This window comes from Bufo bufo, chromosome 6 (assembly GCF_905171765.1).
Source record: "Bufo bufo chromosome 6, aBufBuf1.1, whole genome shotgun sequence".
Classification (NCBI taxonomy): Eukaryota; Metazoa; Chordata; class Amphibia; order Anura; family Bufonidae; genus Bufo; species Bufo bufo.
Window position 1 is genome coordinate 169,814,774 of NC_053394.1, and position 21,169 is coordinate 169,835,942.

General features: G+C 48.8%; 1 protein-coding gene across 1 annotated transcript in view; it reads right to left on the reverse strand.

The window, feature by feature from the left end:
- LOC121004645 (membrane-spanning 4-domains subfamily A member 4A-like) overlaps positions 1-21,169 on the reverse strand; it is a 102,663-nt gene that overhangs the window by 12,905 nt on the left and 68,589 nt on the right. Inside the window, exon 4 of the mRNA XM_040436891.1 lies at positions 8,043-8,165. Within this exon, the coding sequence (XP_040292825.1) occupies positions 8,043-8,165 (123 nt within the window). The remainder of the gene's footprint in view (positions 1-8,042; positions 8,166-21,169) is intronic.

Consider the following 21,169-nt stretch of genomic DNA (forward strand, 5'->3'; position numbering starts at 1 on the left):
AGCAGACAGGTTCTGGAGGGCTCTGCCACCCCCTCTCTCCAGCAATGGATTGGCCAGGTCTCCCCAGGGAATGCGCTGGAGATGGTCGACCTGGTGGAGCGCTATGAGGCTACCCGGAACTTACAGGGGGGTTCTGTTGGGAGGGGGGCAGTCAGATCCCGTAACTCTCCACCCCGGACCCCAACAACCGGTGCCCATCAAACCTGCCCGGTATATAACCCCTGGTGGCACCCGCTCCAATAATATGCTGGCGGTTGTCGAGAGCCATGCCATGTTCGAGCGGACTGTCCACGTCAGGGGGGAACCCATGGACACAAAGCTGTGGCTTCCGTCAGTCATATATGCCAGGAAACTATGTGCAGTGGGTGCAGCCGGAGTCTCTGAAACCACCTGTGCCAGGTTGAGGTGGGAGACCTCCCAGCGGAGGCTCTGTTTGGACTCAGAAGTTTGGTGACCCTGGTAAGGGCTTCCCTAGTACGCTCCACTGAGTACACCGGCCGTAAGGTTGGAGTCATGTTTAATCCATGGGGACTTGAAAAGACTATCCTACTGCTATAGTGTCTCTGTCTACGGTTTTCCCGGGCAGGTGGATCCACGAGGTGGCTGTTGCAACCCACCTCCACCTATGAACTTATAGTAGGGAGAGACTTCCCCGGTTTCACGGCACTGTGGCCGGTTCGATAGTGACTGATACGCATGATACAGGTGTAACCCTAGCAGACTGGCCCGGCTCTGCGGGGAGACCAGAACCCTGGGACCTGAGATCCGAAGTCCCGCGGGTAGGGTGACCGCCACTTCGGTGGAAGAGGGGGAACAACCCCGCTAAGTGTAATGGTGGGAGACATGGAAGACTCGCCACCGGGGCCTGAGCTGCAGACCTCAATGTCTCAGGGGATAATTTTGGTACCGCACAACACCGGGATCCAACCTTATCCCGAGCCTGGAAAATGTACTAATAATAGATGGTGAACCACAACAACCAGGGGCAGAATCAGTGTTTCCCCGTTTTGTGGTTCATCAGGATATGTTGTATCGGGTAAATCAGCTGCGAGGTGAATCCGTTGAACAGTTGGTGGTGCCCCAGGCTTATCGCAAACTCGTGTTAGAGTTAGCCCACCAGCATGTTCTTGGGGGTCATCTGGGAATGCAGAAAACACAGGACCGCATACTACAAACGGTTTTACTGGCCCAGTGTGTTTTAAAGAGGTGGACGAGTTCTGTAAGTCTTGCCCGACCTGCCAGGCAACTAGCCCCCAGCACCTTTTCCACAGTCCCTTGGTACCCCTCCCGATCATTGAGGTACCGTTTGAGCGAATCGCTATGGACCTAGTAGGTCCTGTACCAAAGTCCGGCTAGGGGGACACCAACACATCTTGGTTGTCCTTGATTACGCTACTCGGTACCCCGGAGGCAGTGCCACTGCGACATACTTCAGCAAAACTTATAGCTAAAGAGCTAATGGAGATGTTCTCCCGAGTGGGGCTACCTAAAGAGGTCCTGACTGATCAGGGGACCCCTTTTATGTCCAAGGTCATGAGGGAACTCTGCAAGTTGCTGTGTATAAAACAGTTACGGACGTCCGTGTATCATCCACAAACGGACGGACTGGTGGAAAGGTTTATAAAACTTTAAAAACCCATGTTAAAAAGGGTGGTGACCAAAGATGGGAAGGATTGGGACCTTCTTCTGCCCTATCTCATGTTCGCAGTGCGAGAGGTGCCCCAGGCCTCTACTGGGTTCTCGCCCTTCGAATTGCTATATGGCAGACATCCTCGTGGCTTGTTGGATGTAGCCAAAGAGGCGTGGGAACAACAACCCACTCCGCATAAAAGCGTCCTGGAATATGTTACTAAGATGCAACAGCGGATAGAGACCGTTTTGCCTCTTGTCAAGGAACATATGGAGGCCGCTCAGCGAGCCCAGAGTCGGATCTATAATCGGCAGGCTCGGGTCCGGAACTTTAACCCGGGTGATCGGGTTTTGGTTCTGGTGCCGACAGTGGACAGTAAGTTCCTAGCCAGGTGGCAGGGGCCCTACGAGGTACGTGAACAAATAGGAGAAGTAAACTACAAAGTACACCAGCCGGGGAGGCGAAAACCGGAGCAGGTTTACCATGTTAATTTGCTAAAACCTTGGAAGGATAGGGAAACCGGTACGGAAGACAGGCCGCGGCCGGGCTTTCTTGGACAAGAGGTTCCGGCTCCTAGGTCTGATGTGAGGGAAGCGGTTGCCAACATAAAAATTGCTGACAGCCTCTCCTCTAAACAGGCTCAGGAAACCAGGGAGTTCGTTAGTCGGAACACGGATGTGTTCTCAGACCTCCCTGGACGCACTTCCTTAATCCAACATGACATTGTCACTGAGCCTCAGGCAAAAATCCGGTTAAAGCCATACCGAGTACCCGAGGCTCGGCGAAAAGCCATCTCGGAGGAAGTGCAACTCATGTTGCGGCTAGATGTCATTGAGGAGTCTAAAAGTGAGTGGGCTAGTCCTATAGTCTTAATTCCCAAGCCAGACGGGTCGTTACGATTTTGTAACGATTTTCGGAAATTAAACGAGATATCAAAGTTCGATGCATATCCAATGCCTCGGGTGGATGAACTAATTGAGAAATTAGGTCAAGCCAGGTATTTTTCTGTTCTGGACCTCACCAAAGGGTACTGGAGGTACCCTTGACGGAGGCTGCCAAAGAGAAAACTGCCTTCATTACACCAGAGGGGCTGTACCAGTATAAAGTGTTACCCTTTGGCCTGCATGGCGCCCCCGCCACTTTCCAACGTCTAATGGACATTGTACTTCGTCCACATCGGCGGTACGCCTCGGCTTACCTGGACGATATTATCATCCACAGTACAGACTGGGAAAGTCACCTGCCCAAAGTACAGGCCATAGTGGACTCCCTTCGAAAGGCGGGGCTAACGGCTAACCCAAAGAAATGTGCGATAGGGTTAGAGGAGACTAAATACCTTGGGTATGTCATTGGGCGCGGAGTCATCAAACCCCAAGTGAGCAAGATAGAGGCGATACGGAATTGGCCCCGACCTGCCACCTCTAGACAAATAAAGTCGTTCCTGGGAATGGTGGGCTATTACATGAGGTTTGTCCCCCATTTTGCCACTTTAGCGGCTCCGTTGACAGGGCTCTTAAAGGGACGTAAGTCCGTAATAGTCCGCTGGAATGACCAGGCGGAAGAGGCTTTCTCCGCTTTGAAGTCGGCACTGTGTGGGTCCCCGTTTTGGTGACGCCCGACTTCAAAAGGGAATTTGTGGTACAGACTGATGCCTCCGAAGTGGGCCTCGGTGCGGTACTGTCTCAGGAAGTCAACGGGGAGGAGCATCCCGTTGTCTTCCTCAGCCGTAAGCTCACTCCAGCGGAGACCCGGTACAGTATAGTGGAGAGAGAGTGCCTGGCCATCAAGTGGGCACTCGAGTCTCTCCGCTATTATCTGTTGGGGAGGAAATTCAGTCTGGTGACCGATCACTCCCCTCTCAAGTGGATGAGCCAGGCCAAAGAGAGGAATGCTCGGGTCACCAGGTGGTTCTTATCGCTGCAAAACTTTAAGTTCACAGTAGAACACAGGGCAGGCCGGTTACAGGGAAACGCGGATGCCCTGTCCCGAGTACACTGTCTGGCGTGTGTTCACCCCCTCAGGGTTGAACAAAGGGGGGAGGTATGTAAGAAGGCGCAAGGGTCCGTCATTGACGGAAGGTACGTGTCACCGAGGTTCCTGGCCTCGGTGAGATAAGAACCGGTTATTTAATGTGTCAGCCGCAGCTAGTGCTTGCTGACACTGTTTATTCTTAGTGTGGCTGAAAAGCCGATCCGGGCCGGTTCTTATTGGGAGCAGCCAAAGAGCAGGGTGGGTGGCTGTTCCCCACGTCCAGGCCAGGTTTTGGGCTGGGGTTTAAAAACCCAGCCAGCAGCTCAGCTGGGTGTGGATTATCCTCCATGGCAGAGGAGCTGAGGAGTCTGTGGTTTGAGACACTGAGACATTTATTTGTGAGAGCCATAGGCTGGGGAAACAGGCCTCTAAAGCCTGCTGCGGACTGTGGGTGAAAATCATCTGCTGACCAGGTGAAGTCTTTTTACACTGTGAACTTTGTGTGGTGTGAACAGGCACCAAAAAATGAACATTTACTTTTGGCTTGTTTCCTTTCTGTGTGAGAATAAACACTGAACCTTGGTTTACAACCTTGTTTTTGCCTCTGTACTGCGTCCGCTTACCCTGCCTACCAGAACGAATCCCCACACTACATATTGCTGCCACCTGCTGGTGTACATGGAAATTACAGCAAATATATAAAATACAGACATAGAAATGGCAATGCACAGTTATATTACACTAGTTGACAATACATTAACACGTGACATTATTGTAGCAGGGTGAAAGAGTTTTAGTTACATACTTCAGGATGTTACACATACACTTAGCATTATACACTGAGCAAAAATATAAACGCAACACTTTTGGTTTGGCTCCAATTTTGCATGAGCTGAACTCAAAGAACTGAAACATTTTCTACATACACAAAAGACCCATTACTCTCAAATATTGTTCACAAATGTGTCTAAATCTGTATTAGTGAGCACTTCTCCTTTGCCGAGATAATCCATGCTATATCACAGGTGTGGCATATCAAGGTGCTGATTACCATGACACCATGAATATTGCACAGGTGGGCCTTAGACTGCCCACACTGAAATGTGCAGTTTGATCCCACCGCAGAATGCCACAGATGTCGCAACGTTTGAGTGAGCGTGCAATTGGCATGCTGACTGCAGGAATGTCTACCAGAGCTGTTGCCCGTGCAATGAATGTTCATTTCTCTATCATAAGCCGTCTCCAAAGGCATTTCAGAGAGTTTGGCAGTACATCCAACTAGCCTCACAGCCGCCAATCACGTGTAACCACACAAGCCCTGGACCTCCACAACCAACATGTTCACCTCCATGATCATCTGAGACCAGCCACCCAGACAGCTGCAGCAACAATCGGTTTGCATAACCAAAGAATTTCTGCACAAACTGTCAGAAACCGTCTCAGGGAAGCTCATCTGCATGCTCGTCGTCCTCATCGGGGTCTGGACCTGACTGCAGTTCGTCGTCATAACCGACTTGAGTGGGCAAATGCTCACACATTCGATGGCATCTGGCATGTTGGAGAGGCGTTGTGTTCACGGATGAGTCCCGGTTTTCACTGTTCAGGGCAGATGGCAGACAGCGTGTGTGGCGTCGTGTGGGTGAGCGGTTTGCTGACGTCAACGTTGTGGATCGAGTGCCCCATGGTGGTGGTGGGGTTATGGTATGGGCAGGCGTATGTTATGGACAACAAACACAGGTGCATTTTATTGATGGCATTTTGAATGCACAGAGATACCATGATGAGATCCTGAGGCCCATTGTTGTGCTATTCATCCACGACCATCACCTCATGTTGCAGCATGATAATGCGCGGCCCCATATTGCAAGGATCTGCACACAAATCCTGGAAGCTGAAAACATTCCAATTCTTGCATGGCCAGCATTCTCACCGGACATGTCACACAGTGAGCATGTTTGGGATGCTCTGGATGGGAATGTATGACAGCGTGTTCCAGTTCCTGCCAATATTCTGCAACTTTGCACAGCTATTGAAGAGGAGTGGACCAACATTCCACAGGCCACAATCAACAACCTGATCAACTCTATGCGATGGAGATGTGTTGCACTGCGTGAGGCAAATGGTGGCCACACCAGATACTGACTGGTTTTCTGACCCCCACCCCCCTAAGTAAGGCAACTTTCACACTCGCATTTTGGGCGGATCCGTCATGGATCTTCAAAAACTGATCCGTTACAATAATACAACCGCATGCATCTGTCATGAACGGATCCGTTTGTATTATCTGTAACATAGCCAAGACGGATCAGTCATGAACTCCATTGAAAGTCAATGGGAGACGGATCCGTTTTCTATTGTGCCAGATTGTGTCAGAGAAAACTGATCCGTCCACATTGACTTACATTGTGTGCCAGGATCTGTTTGGCTCAGTTTCGTCAAGCGGACAGCAAAACGCTGCAGGCAGCGTTTTGGTGTCCGCCTCCAGAGCGGAATGGAGACTGATCGGAGGCAAACTGATGTATTCTGAGCGGATCCTTTTCTATTCAGAATGCATTAGGGCAAAATTGATCCGTTTTGGACCACTTTTGAGAGTCCTGAACGGATCTCACAAACAGAAAGCCAAAACGTGAGTGTGAAAGTAGCCTAAGGCAAAACTGTGCACATTTCAGAGTGGCCTTTTATTGTGGGCAGTCTAAGGCACACCTGTGCAATATTCATGCTGTCTAATTAGCACCTTGATATGCCTCACCTGTGAGGTGGGATGCATTATCTCGACAAAGGAGAAGTGCTCACTAACACAGATTTAGACAGATTTGTGAACAATATTTGAGAGTAATGGGACTTTTGTGTATGTAAAAATGTTTCAGATCTTTGAGTTCAGCTCATGCAAAATGGGAGCAAAACCAAAAGTGTTGCATTTATATTTTTGCTCAGTGTATATTAGATCTAATATATAAAGCTGAGTGTATGTTTGTGTGTGTGTATGTATGTATGTCCGCTAAAGAAATCCGCACCGTCGCATTTACAATCAAGAAATTTGGTACATCAGGTGTCCGGAAAGGTTTTAGACCGGATCTCAGCTACCATTCTTGAGATATTCCCAAAAAATGCATTAGCCAATAGAAGCCTGTTCACATGACGCTTATCAGCCAACAGAAGCCCTTAGTCTCTACATACACACAGTTTTAAACCAGGTTTTCATAACAACCATTTTTCTTCACTGCTGTAGGTCAGCTTTAAAGGGGCAGGGCACAGTGAATGACACTGCTAAGGGAGCAGAGTGCTGTGGTGGTCCCACTAAGCCACCCCCCTGACCTGGTTAGGCCACGCCCTCTCCCACTGCACAGCCGACAGGGATTGAAACAATGAAGGTTAAAAATCAACTTCTGTCAGCGGTAGGGGTGAGAGGGAGGGTGACTTTCTCCCTGAAGCTCACGCTCAGACAGCACAGTGCTGCTGTCTGAGAGTGAGCTGCTCAAAAGGACATCCCTCTGTCCTTCTAGGCCCTGCGCCGGACGGAGGACAGGGAGTCTGAAAGCCGGACTGTCCGCCCTAAAACCGGACCTCTGGCCACCCTAGGGGCAGGCTGCTGTGGAGGTCACAGATGAACGGTCAGCTATGGAGGTCAGTGTTAAGGGGCAAATTGCTATAGTGGCCACAGTTAAGGGGACGGGGTGTTGTGGAGGTCACATTTTAAGGGAACGGAGCTCTGTGGAGGTCACTGTTAAGGGGGCGGGATATTTTGGAAATCACTTTTAAGGAGACGGGGTACTGTGGAGGTCAGTAATAAAGGGGCGGACGCTTTGGATATCACTGTTAAAGGGGCGGGCACTGTGGAGGTCACTGTTAAGGGAAGAGGGGACTGTGAGGTCACTGTTAAGGTAGCAGGGTACAGTGGAGGTCACTGTTAAGGGAGCAGGGTACTGTGGCAGTCACTGTTAAACGGGCAGTCGCTGTAAGTCTCTTTTAAGGGGGCCGGGAATGGTGGAAGTCACAGTTAAGGGGACTATAACCTATGATCAGTGCTAAGGGGCGGGTGCTATAGAGGTCACTGTTAAGGGGGCAGGCCGCTGTGGAGGTCACTGTCAAGGGGGTGGGGTGCTGTGGAACTCACTGTTAAAGGGGCATGCTGCTGTGAATGTCAAAGTTAAGGGGGTGGGCTGCTGTAGAGGTCCCATTTTAAGAAGTCGGGACACTGTGGGGGGTTGTGGAGGTCACTGTTAAGGGGGCAGGGTACTGTAGATGTCACTGTTATAATGAATACTGTAGATATCTTTTAATGACACACACAAACATTAAATTAAATAGATGAAATATACCTGTGCGAAGCCGGATCCTTCAGCTTATATATATATATATATATATATATATATACACACACACACATAAACTGTATATATGCAAACTATTTCAGAACTTTGGGAACAAAAAGGAAACTTACCCCCTCATCATGACAGTTATAAAAATTGTCACAATTTATGAAGCAAAAATCCACTATATTAATTATCACTGCGGTAATACTGAATATCGCTGAGACAATGTTCAAACCATAAGATGATTTAACCTGAAAAAGGGACAGAAACAGATACATTTTGATAAAACATAAAGAGACTGTATCATATATTTTTACTAATTTAAATCATATTCTGAAATACTCAGTTTTTCTAAACAGTTTTTTATTTTACGATTGTAAAGTTGCCCAAAGCAACCAATCAGATTCCATCTTTCACTTTCCAAAGGACCTGTCAAAAAATGAAACGTAAAATCTGATTGGTTGCTATGGGCAACTAAGCCAGTTCTACTTTAAAGTTTAAAAAATGACCCCAGTAGATTTTATTTTTAGCCTTCAGAACATGATTTTAAGGCAACCATGTTGCTTGAGCTGCTGTGCTGCTTATACTTATACTTCCCCATATAGAACTAAAGAAAAATAGATACAATGACATGGAAAGTTAAAAACACACCAAAAATTCTTAAAAAATATGTTTAACCACCTCAGCTCCCCTAGCTTAAACCTCCTTAATGACCAGACCACTTTTTACAATTCTGCACTACACTACTTTCACGGTTTATTGCTCGGTCATACAACTTACCACCCAAATGAATTTTACCTCCTTTTCTTCTCACTAATAGAGCTTTCATTTGGTGGTATTTCATTGCTGCTGACATTTTTACTTTTTTTTTATATTAATTGAAATTGACCAAAATTTTTGCAAAAAAATGAAATTTTTCACTTTCTGTTGTAAAATTTTTCAAATAAAACGACATTTCTATATAAATTTTTCTCTAAATTTATTGTTCTACATGTCTTTGATAAAAAAAAATGCAATAAGTGTATATTTATTGGTTTGCGCAAAAGTTATAGCGTTTGCAAACTTTGGTACAAAAATGTGAATTTCCGCATTTTGAAGCAGCTCTGACTTTCTGAGCACCTGTCATGTTTCCTGAGGTTCTACAATGCCCAGACAGTAGAAACACCCCACAAATGACCCCATTTCAGAAAGTAGACACCCTAAGGTATTCGCTGATGGGCATAGTGAGTTCATGGAAGTTTTTATTTTTTGTCACAAGTTAGCGGAAAATGATTATTATTATTATTATTTTTTTTCTTACAAAGTCTTATATTCCACTAACTTGTGACAAAAAATAAAATTTTACATGAACTCGCCATGCCCCTCACGAAATATCTTGGGGTGTCTTCTTTCCAAAATGGGGTCACTTGTGGAGTATTTATACTGCCCTGGAATTTTAGGGGACCTAAAGCGTGAGAAGTAGTTTGGAATCCAAATGCGTAAAAAATGCCCTGTGAAATCGGAAAGATCCTCATTGGAATTTTGGCCCCTTTGCGTACCTAGGCTGCAAAAAAGTGTCACACATGTGGCATCGCCATACTCAGGAGAAGTAGGGCAATGTGTTTTGGGGTGTATTTTTACATATACCCATGCTGGGTGAGAGAAATATCTCTGTAAAAGACAACCTTTCCCATTTTTAATACAAAGTTGTCATTTTACAGAGATATTTCTCTCACCCAGCATGGGTATATTGTCATGGTCTTACCTTCTTGCTGTTCTCCTTCGTTTGACATGTGCTGGCGGCCATCTTGGTTTCTGGGTTTCTTGTAGCCTTCCACCCTGCGGCTCCTCCTTCCCACTGGGAGGAGCTGGATGCCTAGCTCATATATATAGGAGGTCTGTGGCTTCAGTTCCTTGCTTCGTCCTCTTGTGTTCACATGCTTCTAAGACTGCTGCTGCTTCTGGTTCCTGATCCTGGCTTCGTCTGACTACCCTGCTGGTTCCTGATCCTGGCTTCGTCTGACTACCCTGCTGGTTCCTGATCCTGGCTTCGTCTGACTACCCTTCTGGTTCCTGACCTCTGGCTTCGCAAAGACTCTGCTCGGTTTCACCATCCGTTTGGACTTTTGCTTTACAGCTTTATTTTCAATAAAGCCTTCTTATTTTCACTTATCTCTTGTTGTACGTCTGGTTCATGGTTCCGTGACATTAGGACCAAGCCATGAATTCTGACGGTACAGGGCCATCCTCGCTACCCACGCTGGTTGCCAGACTTGATCAGCAGGATCACCTGTTGGGTCGGTTCGCTGTGGCGTTGCAAACCCTGCTTGAACGCACGGCTCATTTCGCTCCCGTTGCCGATGGGTCGGTTGTCGCTCCTGGGCTCGCTCCTACTGCCGCTCCGGTTGTTGCGCCAGAGTCTACCCCGACACCTGTTGTTGCGCCTGCGGTGTTTCGGGGTATGACCGGTTCTGCCCCTCTTCCACAGCGCTTTGGGGGAGAGCCAACTCAGTGCCGAGGTTTCCTTAACCAGGTGGGCATTTATTTCGAGTTGCTGCCACATGCCTTTCCTACTGAGAGATCAAAGGTGGGCTTCTTGATCTCGCTGCTCTCGGACAAGGCCTTGGCCTGGGCCAGCCCTTTATGGGAGAACAACAATCCGGTGGTTGCCGAGTTTTCCGGTTTTGTTGCTTCTCTTCGGAAGGTATTCGATGTGCCGGCTCGTGCTGCCTCTGCTGCGAAGCTCCTTATGTCCATCAGACAGGGTTCACAATTCGTAGCTGAATACGCCATTGAGTTTCGTACCCTGGCAGCAGAGGTGGGCTGGAATAATGAGGCTCTGGTCGCTGCTTTCTCTCATGGTCTCTCGGATGCCTTGAAGGATGAGGTTGCAGCTAAGGACCTACCAGTTGAGCTCGAGTCTCTTATTTCTTTCCTGATTTTGATTGACACCAGACTCAGGGAGAGACCTTCCTTTAAGGAGAACCTGCGGAGGTCTTCTAACAGATTGGTGCCTACGTTTGCTGTCCCACCCGTGCCTCCCTCTCCTCCCACGTCTCCTGGGGATGACTTGTCTGGGGGTGAACCCATGCAGCTGGGGTTTGCTCGCCTGTCCGAGGGGGAGAGGGCACTCCGGAGACGCGAGGGCCGATGCATGTACTGTGGTCTCGGTGGGCATTTTCGGTTGGCATGTCCGAACCGTCCGGGAAAACGCTCGTACCTGAGATCCTGTCGGGGGCAGATCTTGGGTGGAGTCTCCTCGTCCCCGGTTTCCCGTGTTGACAAACCACTGATCACTGTTGTCCTCTCCTGGGTCGGGGGCTCGGTGACGACCCAGGCGTTGGTGGACTCTGGTGCTGGTGGTTTGTTCATTGATAGTGTGTTCGCTGCCGCCAATTCCATTCCTCTGCAGGCTCGAGGTTCCCCACTGGCTCTTGAGGCGATAGACGGCAGACCCCTTCTGCCGCCACACGTGACTCATGAGACCCTTCCAGTGGGGATAGCCATTGGTGCCGTTCACAGAGAGTCGGTCTGCCTCCAGGTTATTTCGTCTCCACACTACTCGGTGGTCTTGGGGTACCCCTGGCTCCAGAAGCATAATCCGACTTTCGATTGGAGATCGGTCGAGATCCTCTCGTGGTCACCGCAGTGTGGAGCTAGTTGCATCCATGGGTCTGTCAAGTTGCTGTGTACTTCCTCGGACTCTCTGTTGCCTCCTGAATACGAGGAGTACCAGGATGTATTCGATAAGGTGCGCGCGGTTGCCCTACCTCCGCATCGCCCATACGATTGTGCCATAGAGTTACAATCTGGTGCCGTTCCTCCTCGTGGCAAAGTCTATCCACTGTCGGTAGCGGAGAATGAGGCCATGGAGGAGTACGTGAGGGAGGCGCTTTCACGCGGACACATTCGCAAATCTTCGTCCCCGGCAGGGGCTGGATTTTTCTTTGTGAAAAAGAAGGGCGGTGAGTTGAGGCCTTGCATCGATTACAGGGGTCTCAATCGTCACAATCAAGAACGCTTACCCGATACCCTTGATTTCTGAGCTGTTCGATCGCCTTAAAGGGGCCACGGTCTTTACCAAACTCGACCTGAGGGCGGCATATAACCTGGTAAGGATCAAGGCGGGCGATGAGTGGAAGACCGCGTTTAACACCAGGACCGGTCATTACGAATCCTTGGTTATGCCCTTTGGGTTGTGCAATGCGCCCGCAGTCTTCAGGAATTCATCAACAATGTTTTCCGTGACCTGTTGCAGCAGTGTGTGGTGGTCTATTTGGATGACATCTTGGTATATTCTGAATCCATGGAGGCCCACATTCTGGATGTCAGACGAGTGTTGCAACGGTTACGAGAGAACAAGCTGTTCGGTAAGCTTGAGAAATGCGAATTTCACCGATCCCAGGTAACCTTCTTAGGTTACATCATTTCCGCTGAGGGGTTCTCCATGGATCCTGAGAAGGTTTCGGCTGTCTTACAGTGGCCCCAGCCCAGTTGTCTTCGTTCCCTGCAGCGCTTTTTGGGCTTCGCCAATTATTATCGGAAGTTCATCAGGGACTTTTCCATGCTGGCCAAGCCTCTCACGGATCTGACCAGGAAGGGCAGTAATTCCCAGGTCTGGCCGCTCGAGGCCATCCGAGCTTTTGAGGCCCTAAAGTCCGCCTTTGTGTCGGCTCCGATTCTGTCGCATCCCAACCCTGGGTTGCCCTTTGTCCTCGAGGTGGACGCGTCTGAGACGGGAGTAGGCGCCCTTCTGTCTCAGCGTAGAACACCAGAGGGTCCTCTGCTTCCTTGTGGGTTTTACTCCCGGAAACTGTCTTCCGCGGAGTGCAACTATCAGATTGGTGACAGGGAGTTATTGGCCATCGTGCAGACCCTTAAAGAATGGAGGCACTTGCTCGAGGGTTCGGTGGTTCCGGTTCTCATCCTGACGGACCACAAGAATCTGACCTACCTTTCTGAGGCCAAGAGATTGACACCACGTCAGGCCAGATGGGCTCTGTTCTTGTCACGTTTTAATTACGTGGTCTCCTACCTACCCGGTTCCAAGAACATCAGGGCGGATGCCTTATCACGGCAGTACTCCGAGCTGTCCAGGGAGGAGTCGATTCCGACTTCGGTCCTACCTCCGAATCAGATCCTGGCCGCCATTCGCACCAGCCTGACCTCTCCCCTGGGTGAGCAGATTTTGGCGGCTCAATCTGGTGCTCCCTCTGGGAGACCCAACGGCAGATGTTTTGTGCCTGAGGAGTTGCGCACTCGGTTGTTGCGAACCTACCATAACTCCAAGACCGCGGGGCATCCTGGAAAGAATCAGCTGTCCTGGGCTGTTTCACGTCTGTTCTGGTGGCCTTCCCTACGTTCCGACATCGCCGCATATGTAGCGGCATGCTCCGTTTGTGCCCAGAGTAAGTCCCCTCGGCACCTTCCGTTGGGCCTTCTGCAACCCATAGCCACCGGGGAGCGCCCATGGTCACACCTGGGGATGGATTTCATTGTGGACCTCCCTGCATCCCGAGGCCATACGGTCATTCTCATGATTGTGGATCGGTTTTCCAAAATGTGCCACTGTGTTCCTCTCAAGAAGTTACCCTCTGCACAAGAGTTGGCCACGATTTTTGCCAGGGAGGTCTTCCGGTTGCACGGTTTGCCCAAGGAGATTGTGTCGGATCGGGGGAGTCAGTTTGTGTCCAGGTTCTGGCGCGCCTTTTGCTCCCAGTTGGGGATTCATCTCTCCTTCTCCTTGGCCTACCACCCTCAGTCCAATGGGGCCGCAGAACGATCCAATCAGGCCTTGGAGCAATTCCTTCGTTGCTATGTCTCCGATCACCAAGACAATTGGGTTGACCTCCTGCCTTGGGCTGAGTTTGCCAGGAACACGGCGGTGAACTCTTCCTCTGGGACGTCTCCCTTCATGGCCAATTATGGGTTCCAACCTGCCGTGTTACCGGAGGTATTCTCTCCCCAGGATATTCCGGCTGTGGAGGATCACCTTTCTGTCCTACGTGCTTCTTGGGTACAGATCCAGAAGTCCCTTGAGGTCTCTGCGCAGCGCCAGAGACTCCAGGCTGATCGCAGACGAGCGCCTGCTCCTTCCTACCAGGTCGGAGACCGTGTATGGTTGTCCACCCGCAACCTCAACCTTCGAGTGCCCACTCCCAAGCTGGCGCCTCGCTTTGTTGGTCCCTTCCGAGTGCTTCGCAGGGTAAACCCGGTAGCCTATGCCCTTGCGCTTCCTCCTGGCATGCGGATCTCCAACGTGTTTCATGTCTCCCTGTTGAAGCCACTGGTGTGTAATCGTTTCACTTCCTCGGTTCCTCGGCCTCGTCCGGTCCAAGTGGGCAATCGTGAGGAATATGAGGTGAGCAATATCCTGGACTCACGCCTGGTCCGCGGTCGGTTGCAGTTTTTGGTCCATTGGCGTGGTTATGGTCCAGAGGAGCGTTCCTGGGTTCCCTCCGCAGATGTCCATGCTCCTGCCTTGCTCCGAGCCTTCCACGCACGCTTCCCTCAGAAACCGTTTTGTGCTCCGCGGAGGAGGGGCCCTTGAGGGGGAGGTACTGTCATGGTCTTACCTTCTTGCTGTTCTCCTTCGTTTGACATGTGCTGGCGGCCATCTTGGTTTCTGGGTTTCTTGTAGCCTTCCACCCTGCGGCTCCTCCTTCCCACTGGGAGGAGCTGGATGCCTAGCTCATATATATAGGAGGTCTGTGGCTTCAGTTCCTTGCTTGGTCCTCTTGTGTTCACATGCTTCTAAGACTGCTGCTGCTTCTGGTTCCTGATCCTGGCTTCGTCTGACTACCCTGCTGGTTCCTGATCCTGGCTTCGTCTGACTACCCTGCTGGTTCCTGATCCTGGCTTCGTCTGACTACCCTTCTGGTTCCTGACCTCTGGCTTCGCAAAGACTCTGCTCGGTTTCACCATCCGTTTGGACTTTTGCTTTACAGCTTTATTTTCAATAAAGCCTTCTTATTTTCACTTATCTCTTGTTGTACGTCTGGTTCATGGTTCCGTGACATATATGTAAAAATACACCCCAAAACGCATTGCCCTACTTATCCTGAGTACGGCGATACCACATGTGTGACACTTTTTTGCAGCCTAGGTGCGCAAAGGGGCCCAAATTCCAATGAGTACCTTTTAGGAGGGCATTTTTAGACATTTGGATTCCAGACTTCTTCTCACGCTTTAGGGCCCCTAAAATGCCAGGGCAGTATAAATACCCCACATGTGACCCCATTTTGGAAAGAAGACACCCCAAGGTATTCCGTGAGGGGCATGGCGAGTTTATAGAAGATTTTTTTTTTTTGGGCACAAGTTAGTGGAAATTGTTTTTTTTTTGTTTATTCTCTCAAAGTCTCCCTTTCCGCAAACTTGGGACAGAAAGTTCAATCTTTCATGGACTCAATATGCCCCTCAGCGAATACCTTGGGGTGTCTTCTTTCCAAAATGTGGTCATTTGTGGGGTGTTTGTACTGCCCTGGCATTTGAGGGTCTCCACAATCATTAAATGTATGGCCAGCATTAGGAGTTTCTGCTATTCTCCTTATATTGAGCATACGGGTAATGAGATTTTTTTTTTCCGTTCAGCCTCTGGGCTGAAAGAAAAAATGAACGGCACAGATTTCTTTATTCGCATCTATCAATGTGGATGAAAAAATCTCTGCCAAAAAAAAAAAAGGAGGGGAAAGGCGTCTTCCAGGACATAGGAGCTCCGCCCAACATCCAAACCCACTCAGCCCGTATGCCCTGGCAAACCCGATTTCTCCATTCACATCAATCGATGTGGATGAATAAATCATTGCCGGAATTTCTTACATTTTTTTTATATACAAAGTGTTTGCCAAAGCATATGAACACCGCCCCTCAGCTCATAAGCCTCGGCAAACGTATCTTTTCTACTGCAGAGGAGAAATCTCGTCTTGCAGCGCCGCATACACCGACTTTTGTGTAATCTGACAGCAGCGCAATGCTTCTGTCAGAACGCACATCAGTGCTGCAGCTGGTTCAACGGTTGGTCCACCTAGAAGGTAAAAAAAAAAAAAAAAAACAGGCCGCAACGCAATCAATTTATTAACATTAACTTTATATAACCTTTGAAACAGAACATTAACTTTTAGAAACTTTATTGAACTTTTGGAACATTAACTTTTTTGCTTACCTGTGATTTTTTTTATTTTTTTTTTACCTTTATAGGACAAACCTCTCCTTCCCCATGGGACAATGTGCAAAGCGTAAATCGCCCAGAGATGTGGCGAAGTACATTATGCACTTTGTCCCAGGTGAAAGGAGAGGTTTGCAGCAGCTCTGTGTGAAAAGGCCCTAAGACCCCTGTGTGCCTGTCCTGTGTCACTCAATCCCTATACTAAGTGTACCTGTATGTGGTACTTCCGGAAACACTCCCCTAAGCATAGGGCAGGGTGGTCAGGTCAGTCAGGACAGAAATAGCGGGTGTCACGCCTTATTCCACTCCTGCTACAGACACAACATCTTTTTCGGGTGGCGGTTGGTTTGAGGTACCAGCAACGACATTGGGGAAATGTCGCTCGTGTAGACGGCTCACTACACTGGTGGATGGGGCCACAGAACCTCCTGGATACAGGAGGTTCTCGATGATCTCTTCCTGAAATTTGAGGAAGGATCTTGTTCTCCCAGCCTTACTGTAGAGAACAGAACTATTGTACATAGCCAATTGAATTAGGTATACAGACACCTTCTTATACCAGCGTCTGGTCCTGCGGGAGAGTAAATAAGGAGCCATCATCTGGTCATTGAAGTCCACCCCTCCCATGAGCAAATTATAGTCGTGGACCGAGAGGGGCTTTTCAATGACACTGGTTGCCCATTCAATTTGGATTGTCGTGTCTGCGTGAATGGAGGAGAGCATGTAAACGTCATGCTTGTCTCTCCATTTCACCGTGAGCAGTTCTTCGTTACACAAGGCAGCCCTCTCCCCCCTTGCAAGACGGATGGTAACGAGCCGTTGGGGGAAGCCCCGGCGACTAGGTCGCGCGGTGCCACAGCAGCCAATCTGTTCTAGAAAAAAATGCCTGAAGAGGGGCACACTTGTGTAGAAATTGTCCACATAAAGGTGGTACCCCTTGCCAAATAAGGGTGACACCAAGTCCCAGACTGTCTTCCCACTGCTCCCCAGGTAGTCAGGGCAACCGACCGGCTCCAGGGTCTGATCTTTACCCTCATAGACACGAAATTTGTGCGTATAGCCTGTGGCCCTTTCACAGAGCTTATACAATTTGATCCCATACCGGGCGCGCTTGCTTGGGATGTATTGTTTGAAGCCAAGGCGCCCGGTAAAATGTATCAGGGACTCGTCTATGCAGATGTTTTGCTCAGGGGTATACAAATCTGCAAATTTGGTGTTAAAGTGGTCTATGAGGGGCCGAATTTTGTGGAGCCGGTCAAAAGCTAGGTGGCCTCTGGGACGAGAGGTGCTGTTGTCACTAAAGTGCAGGAAACGCATTATGGTCTCAAATCGTGTCCTGGACATGGCAGCAGAGAACATGGGCATGTGATGAATTGGGTTCGTGGACCAATATGACTGCAATTCATGCTTTTTTGTCAGGCCCATGTTGAGGAGAAGGCCCAGAAAAGTTTTAAATTCGGAAACTTGGATGGGTTTCCACCGGAAAGACTGGGCATAAAAGCTTCCCGGGTTGGCGGCTATAAATTGAGTGGCATACCGGTTTGTTTCTGCCACGACTAAGTCTAAGAGCTCCGCAGTGAAGAACAGCTCAAAAAACCCCAGTGCCGATCCGATCTGAGCTGTCTCAACCCGAACTCCAGACTGGGCGGTGAAAGGGGGAATTACTGGTGCCGCTGAAGATGGGGGCTGCCAATCAGGGTTTGCCAGCACCTCAGGGACTCTAGGGGCTCTACGGGCCTGTCTGTTGCGGTGGCTGCGACGGGGGAACTACTGCACGTGCCACCGTACCAGCTTCAACTGCCTTTCTGGTGCTCGCCACTTCACCATGTTCTACGGCAGTGCTGGTACTAGGTCCAGGATGGGCTGCGCTGCTAGTGTATGCCTCACCACGTAATCCGACAGCGCCAGCCCCACTCTGCTGCCCTTGAAGCAGATCCTGCGCAACCTGTGGTCTAGCAACACGGGGCGGGGTACACCTGGTGGTATGAGGGACCTCAACCTCATCGTCCGAACTTTGGGTCAGACTGCCACTGCTTTCTACAGGTTCGTATTCTGGCCCGCTGGATTCGTCAGATGAGGGTTCCCATTCCTCATCCGACTGGGTCAGAAGCCTGTAGGCCTCTTCAGAAGAATACCCCTTACTTGCCATTTGGTCAACTAAATTTAGGGGGTATTCCCTGAGACTACCCAAGAAAAAAAGCAAGCCTGTCTTACAAATTACAGGCTAGCGAAGTACAGGAAGCCGCTGCGATTGATAAAAAATATCAAAACGTTTTTTTTATCACCGCAGCGCTTGTGTAGTGAATGTGCAGTGATAAAAAAAAAAAAAAAAATTTGTCACTGCGGCGGGGCGGGCGTGGGTGAACGCACGGTGTGGGCGACCGATCAGGCCTGATCGGGCAAACACTGCGTTTTGGGTGGAGGACGAGCTAAGGTGACACTAATACTATTATAGATCTGACTGTTATCAGTTCTGATCACTTACAGATACTATAAAAGTACCAATGCTGATTAGCGATACGCTAATCAGCGAATCAGTGACTGCGGTGCGGTGCGGTGGGCTGGGCGCTAACTGAAGCTAACTACCAAAGGGGCCTAAATTAATCTAAACCTAACAGTCAATACTGGTGGGGGAAAAAAAGTGACAGTTTACACTGATCACTTTTTTCCCTTTCACTAGTGATTGACAGGGGTAATCAAGGGGTTAATTGGGGTGATGGGGGGTGATCCTGGGCTAAATGTCTAGTGTTTGGTGTACTCACAGTGATGTGTGCTCTCTGCTGGGACCAACCGACGAAAAGGACCCAGCAGAGAGCACAGAAGCCATTTAACACATTATATTTATAAATATAATGTGTTAAATGGCTTGTGATTCGATTTTTTGAAAATCACCAACCTGCCAGCGATGATCATTGGCTGGCAGGCTGGTGACGAACTCCTCTTGTAACTTTTGCCGGCCCGCACTGCGCATGCGCGGGCCGGCTATGCGCGTAATCTCGCGTCTTGCGAGATGACGCGTCGATGCGTCTACGAGGAATAACCCGGCCGCCTGCAGGACGCATCCCTGCGTTAGGCGGTCGGGAGGAGGTTAACATGGTCACACATTCCTCTTAACTTGTGTAAGCAGCATAAATATTTCTACCACTAGGTGGCACTTTAGAATTTTACTACACATTCTGCATTATAAAGTCTGTTGTGCTTTGTGTTGAATATTGCTACATTTTCCACAACAGCACAGCATGTGGACAGACTTGGTATTGCATGTGAAACATTGTAATTGCTGTAGTTTTATTATGATTATTTCTCTCACGTATCCATGTTGCAAGGCTCTGTAGTCTTGTGTCCTACTTCTCTGTATATAAATAGTCACTAACATTTTTTTTCATTCTGATGTTATAACTATCATATTTTTATGATACTATAACATATAGGTTCAAAAGTCTACAATTATAACATTTTTTAAGGATTGGGGACACTATGTTACTTTTACAAAGGTCAAAATTCCCACATGACAGAACATCAATGTGCGATTATGTAAAGTTTGTCATTTTGATTTTGATGTCTTTAATTAAAAAAATTTTTAACTAAAATTCCCTGTATAGCCATAGGAATAAGTTTCCTGCCCTCCCCCTAGTGGTTATTGTAGGCAACCAGAAATGTACTATTTAACTCTATGGGTATAAGCGAGTGAAGGAGCTCGGTATCAGAAACAAAAACATCTCTGATCCATGTACATTCATATGCAGAATTCTACAAACAGAATGGAGAAACTGCAGCTTCACTTATTGCCCAGGATTTCTTACAGCTCTAAATCATGTGTAGTATCAACTAATGCTTCATGAGCAGGAATGTACTTTCCATCCGTGTGGTATCTGCATTGTTTGCGGATAGCACATGGACCCATTCATTTCAATGGGTCTGCAAAAAAAAAAAAAAAAAACGGACGGATATTGGTGTGCTGTCCTCATCTGTGTGTCCAATCTGCAAATTATTAAACATGCCCAATTCTGGTCCACATTTTGGACCAAAACAGCCATTTCTATTGATAGGAGTGAGAAAATGGTAGGAAAGTATCCATATTTTGCAGATCCGTGGTTTGTGAACTGAAATGCCAATACGGTCATGTGCATGACGCAAATGCCATATGATCCAGTTCCTCAATAGGCTGCCTGCTCCAGATGCATTGTTAGGCCAAAATATCTGGGTCTTGGGCCCCAGAGATTTGGACCAGGGCCCAGAAAGCAGTTGCCACCACAGATACAACTGTATCGCCGGCCTCTGAATGGCGAGAAAGTTGAATAGAGCGGTGAGGCAAGGAAACCAATGGTTCCTGGCCCTGCTGTTGCCACAAGCCCATGAGGCAGCACAAGTGGTTGAGATGCGTTGTGTCTGGATGCAGGCGGCACAACGACTTCATAGCGACCACCTGCCAGAAGACGCCTATCGCATGCTTCGCAGACTCAAGCATTGAGCTGGACTTGAGTCTGCGAGGTTTTTTTTTCTGTCACTTTTGGGCAATACAGGCGGGAGGGGGGGGGTAATATGCCTACTGTGGACACTATAGGGGGACACTATAACTACTCTGCCCCCATTGAAGAAGTTGAGGGAAGAGAACATCTACATTAGAGAAGATATAGTGCTGTATACTCCTAGATGTTTGGTGGTAGTGCTGTATGTAATATCCATTTAGATATTCCATTAGCACTGGGGTGGGGAGGTGGATTCGGTATTGGTATGGATTCGCACAACATATTTGACATTCAGCCAACTTTAAGTGGGCTTGTCTGTTTTATGATGCCAGGGATAAATTTCAGTCCCAGTCTGGCCCTGCATGAGGCCTTAAATTGTATATGCAGTACCCCATATTGAAAACGGTTTGTCATAAACCAGCGGATGTGAACCCACCGTGCCACGTGTCCTACCTCCTCTAAGGGCGTTGTCTAAATGAACTCCTCGTTCTTCTCAATACCTCTGATGGTGGGGATAGACTTTCCTAAGGGGAACACCAGGTCGCTACCTCTTGAGGAGGATTGGCACACGAGGCAGCTGGTCCAGGCGGACAAGGGGGTACCAGAGCTAGGTACCAGAGGTAAAGACATAGTCAGCAGCAGG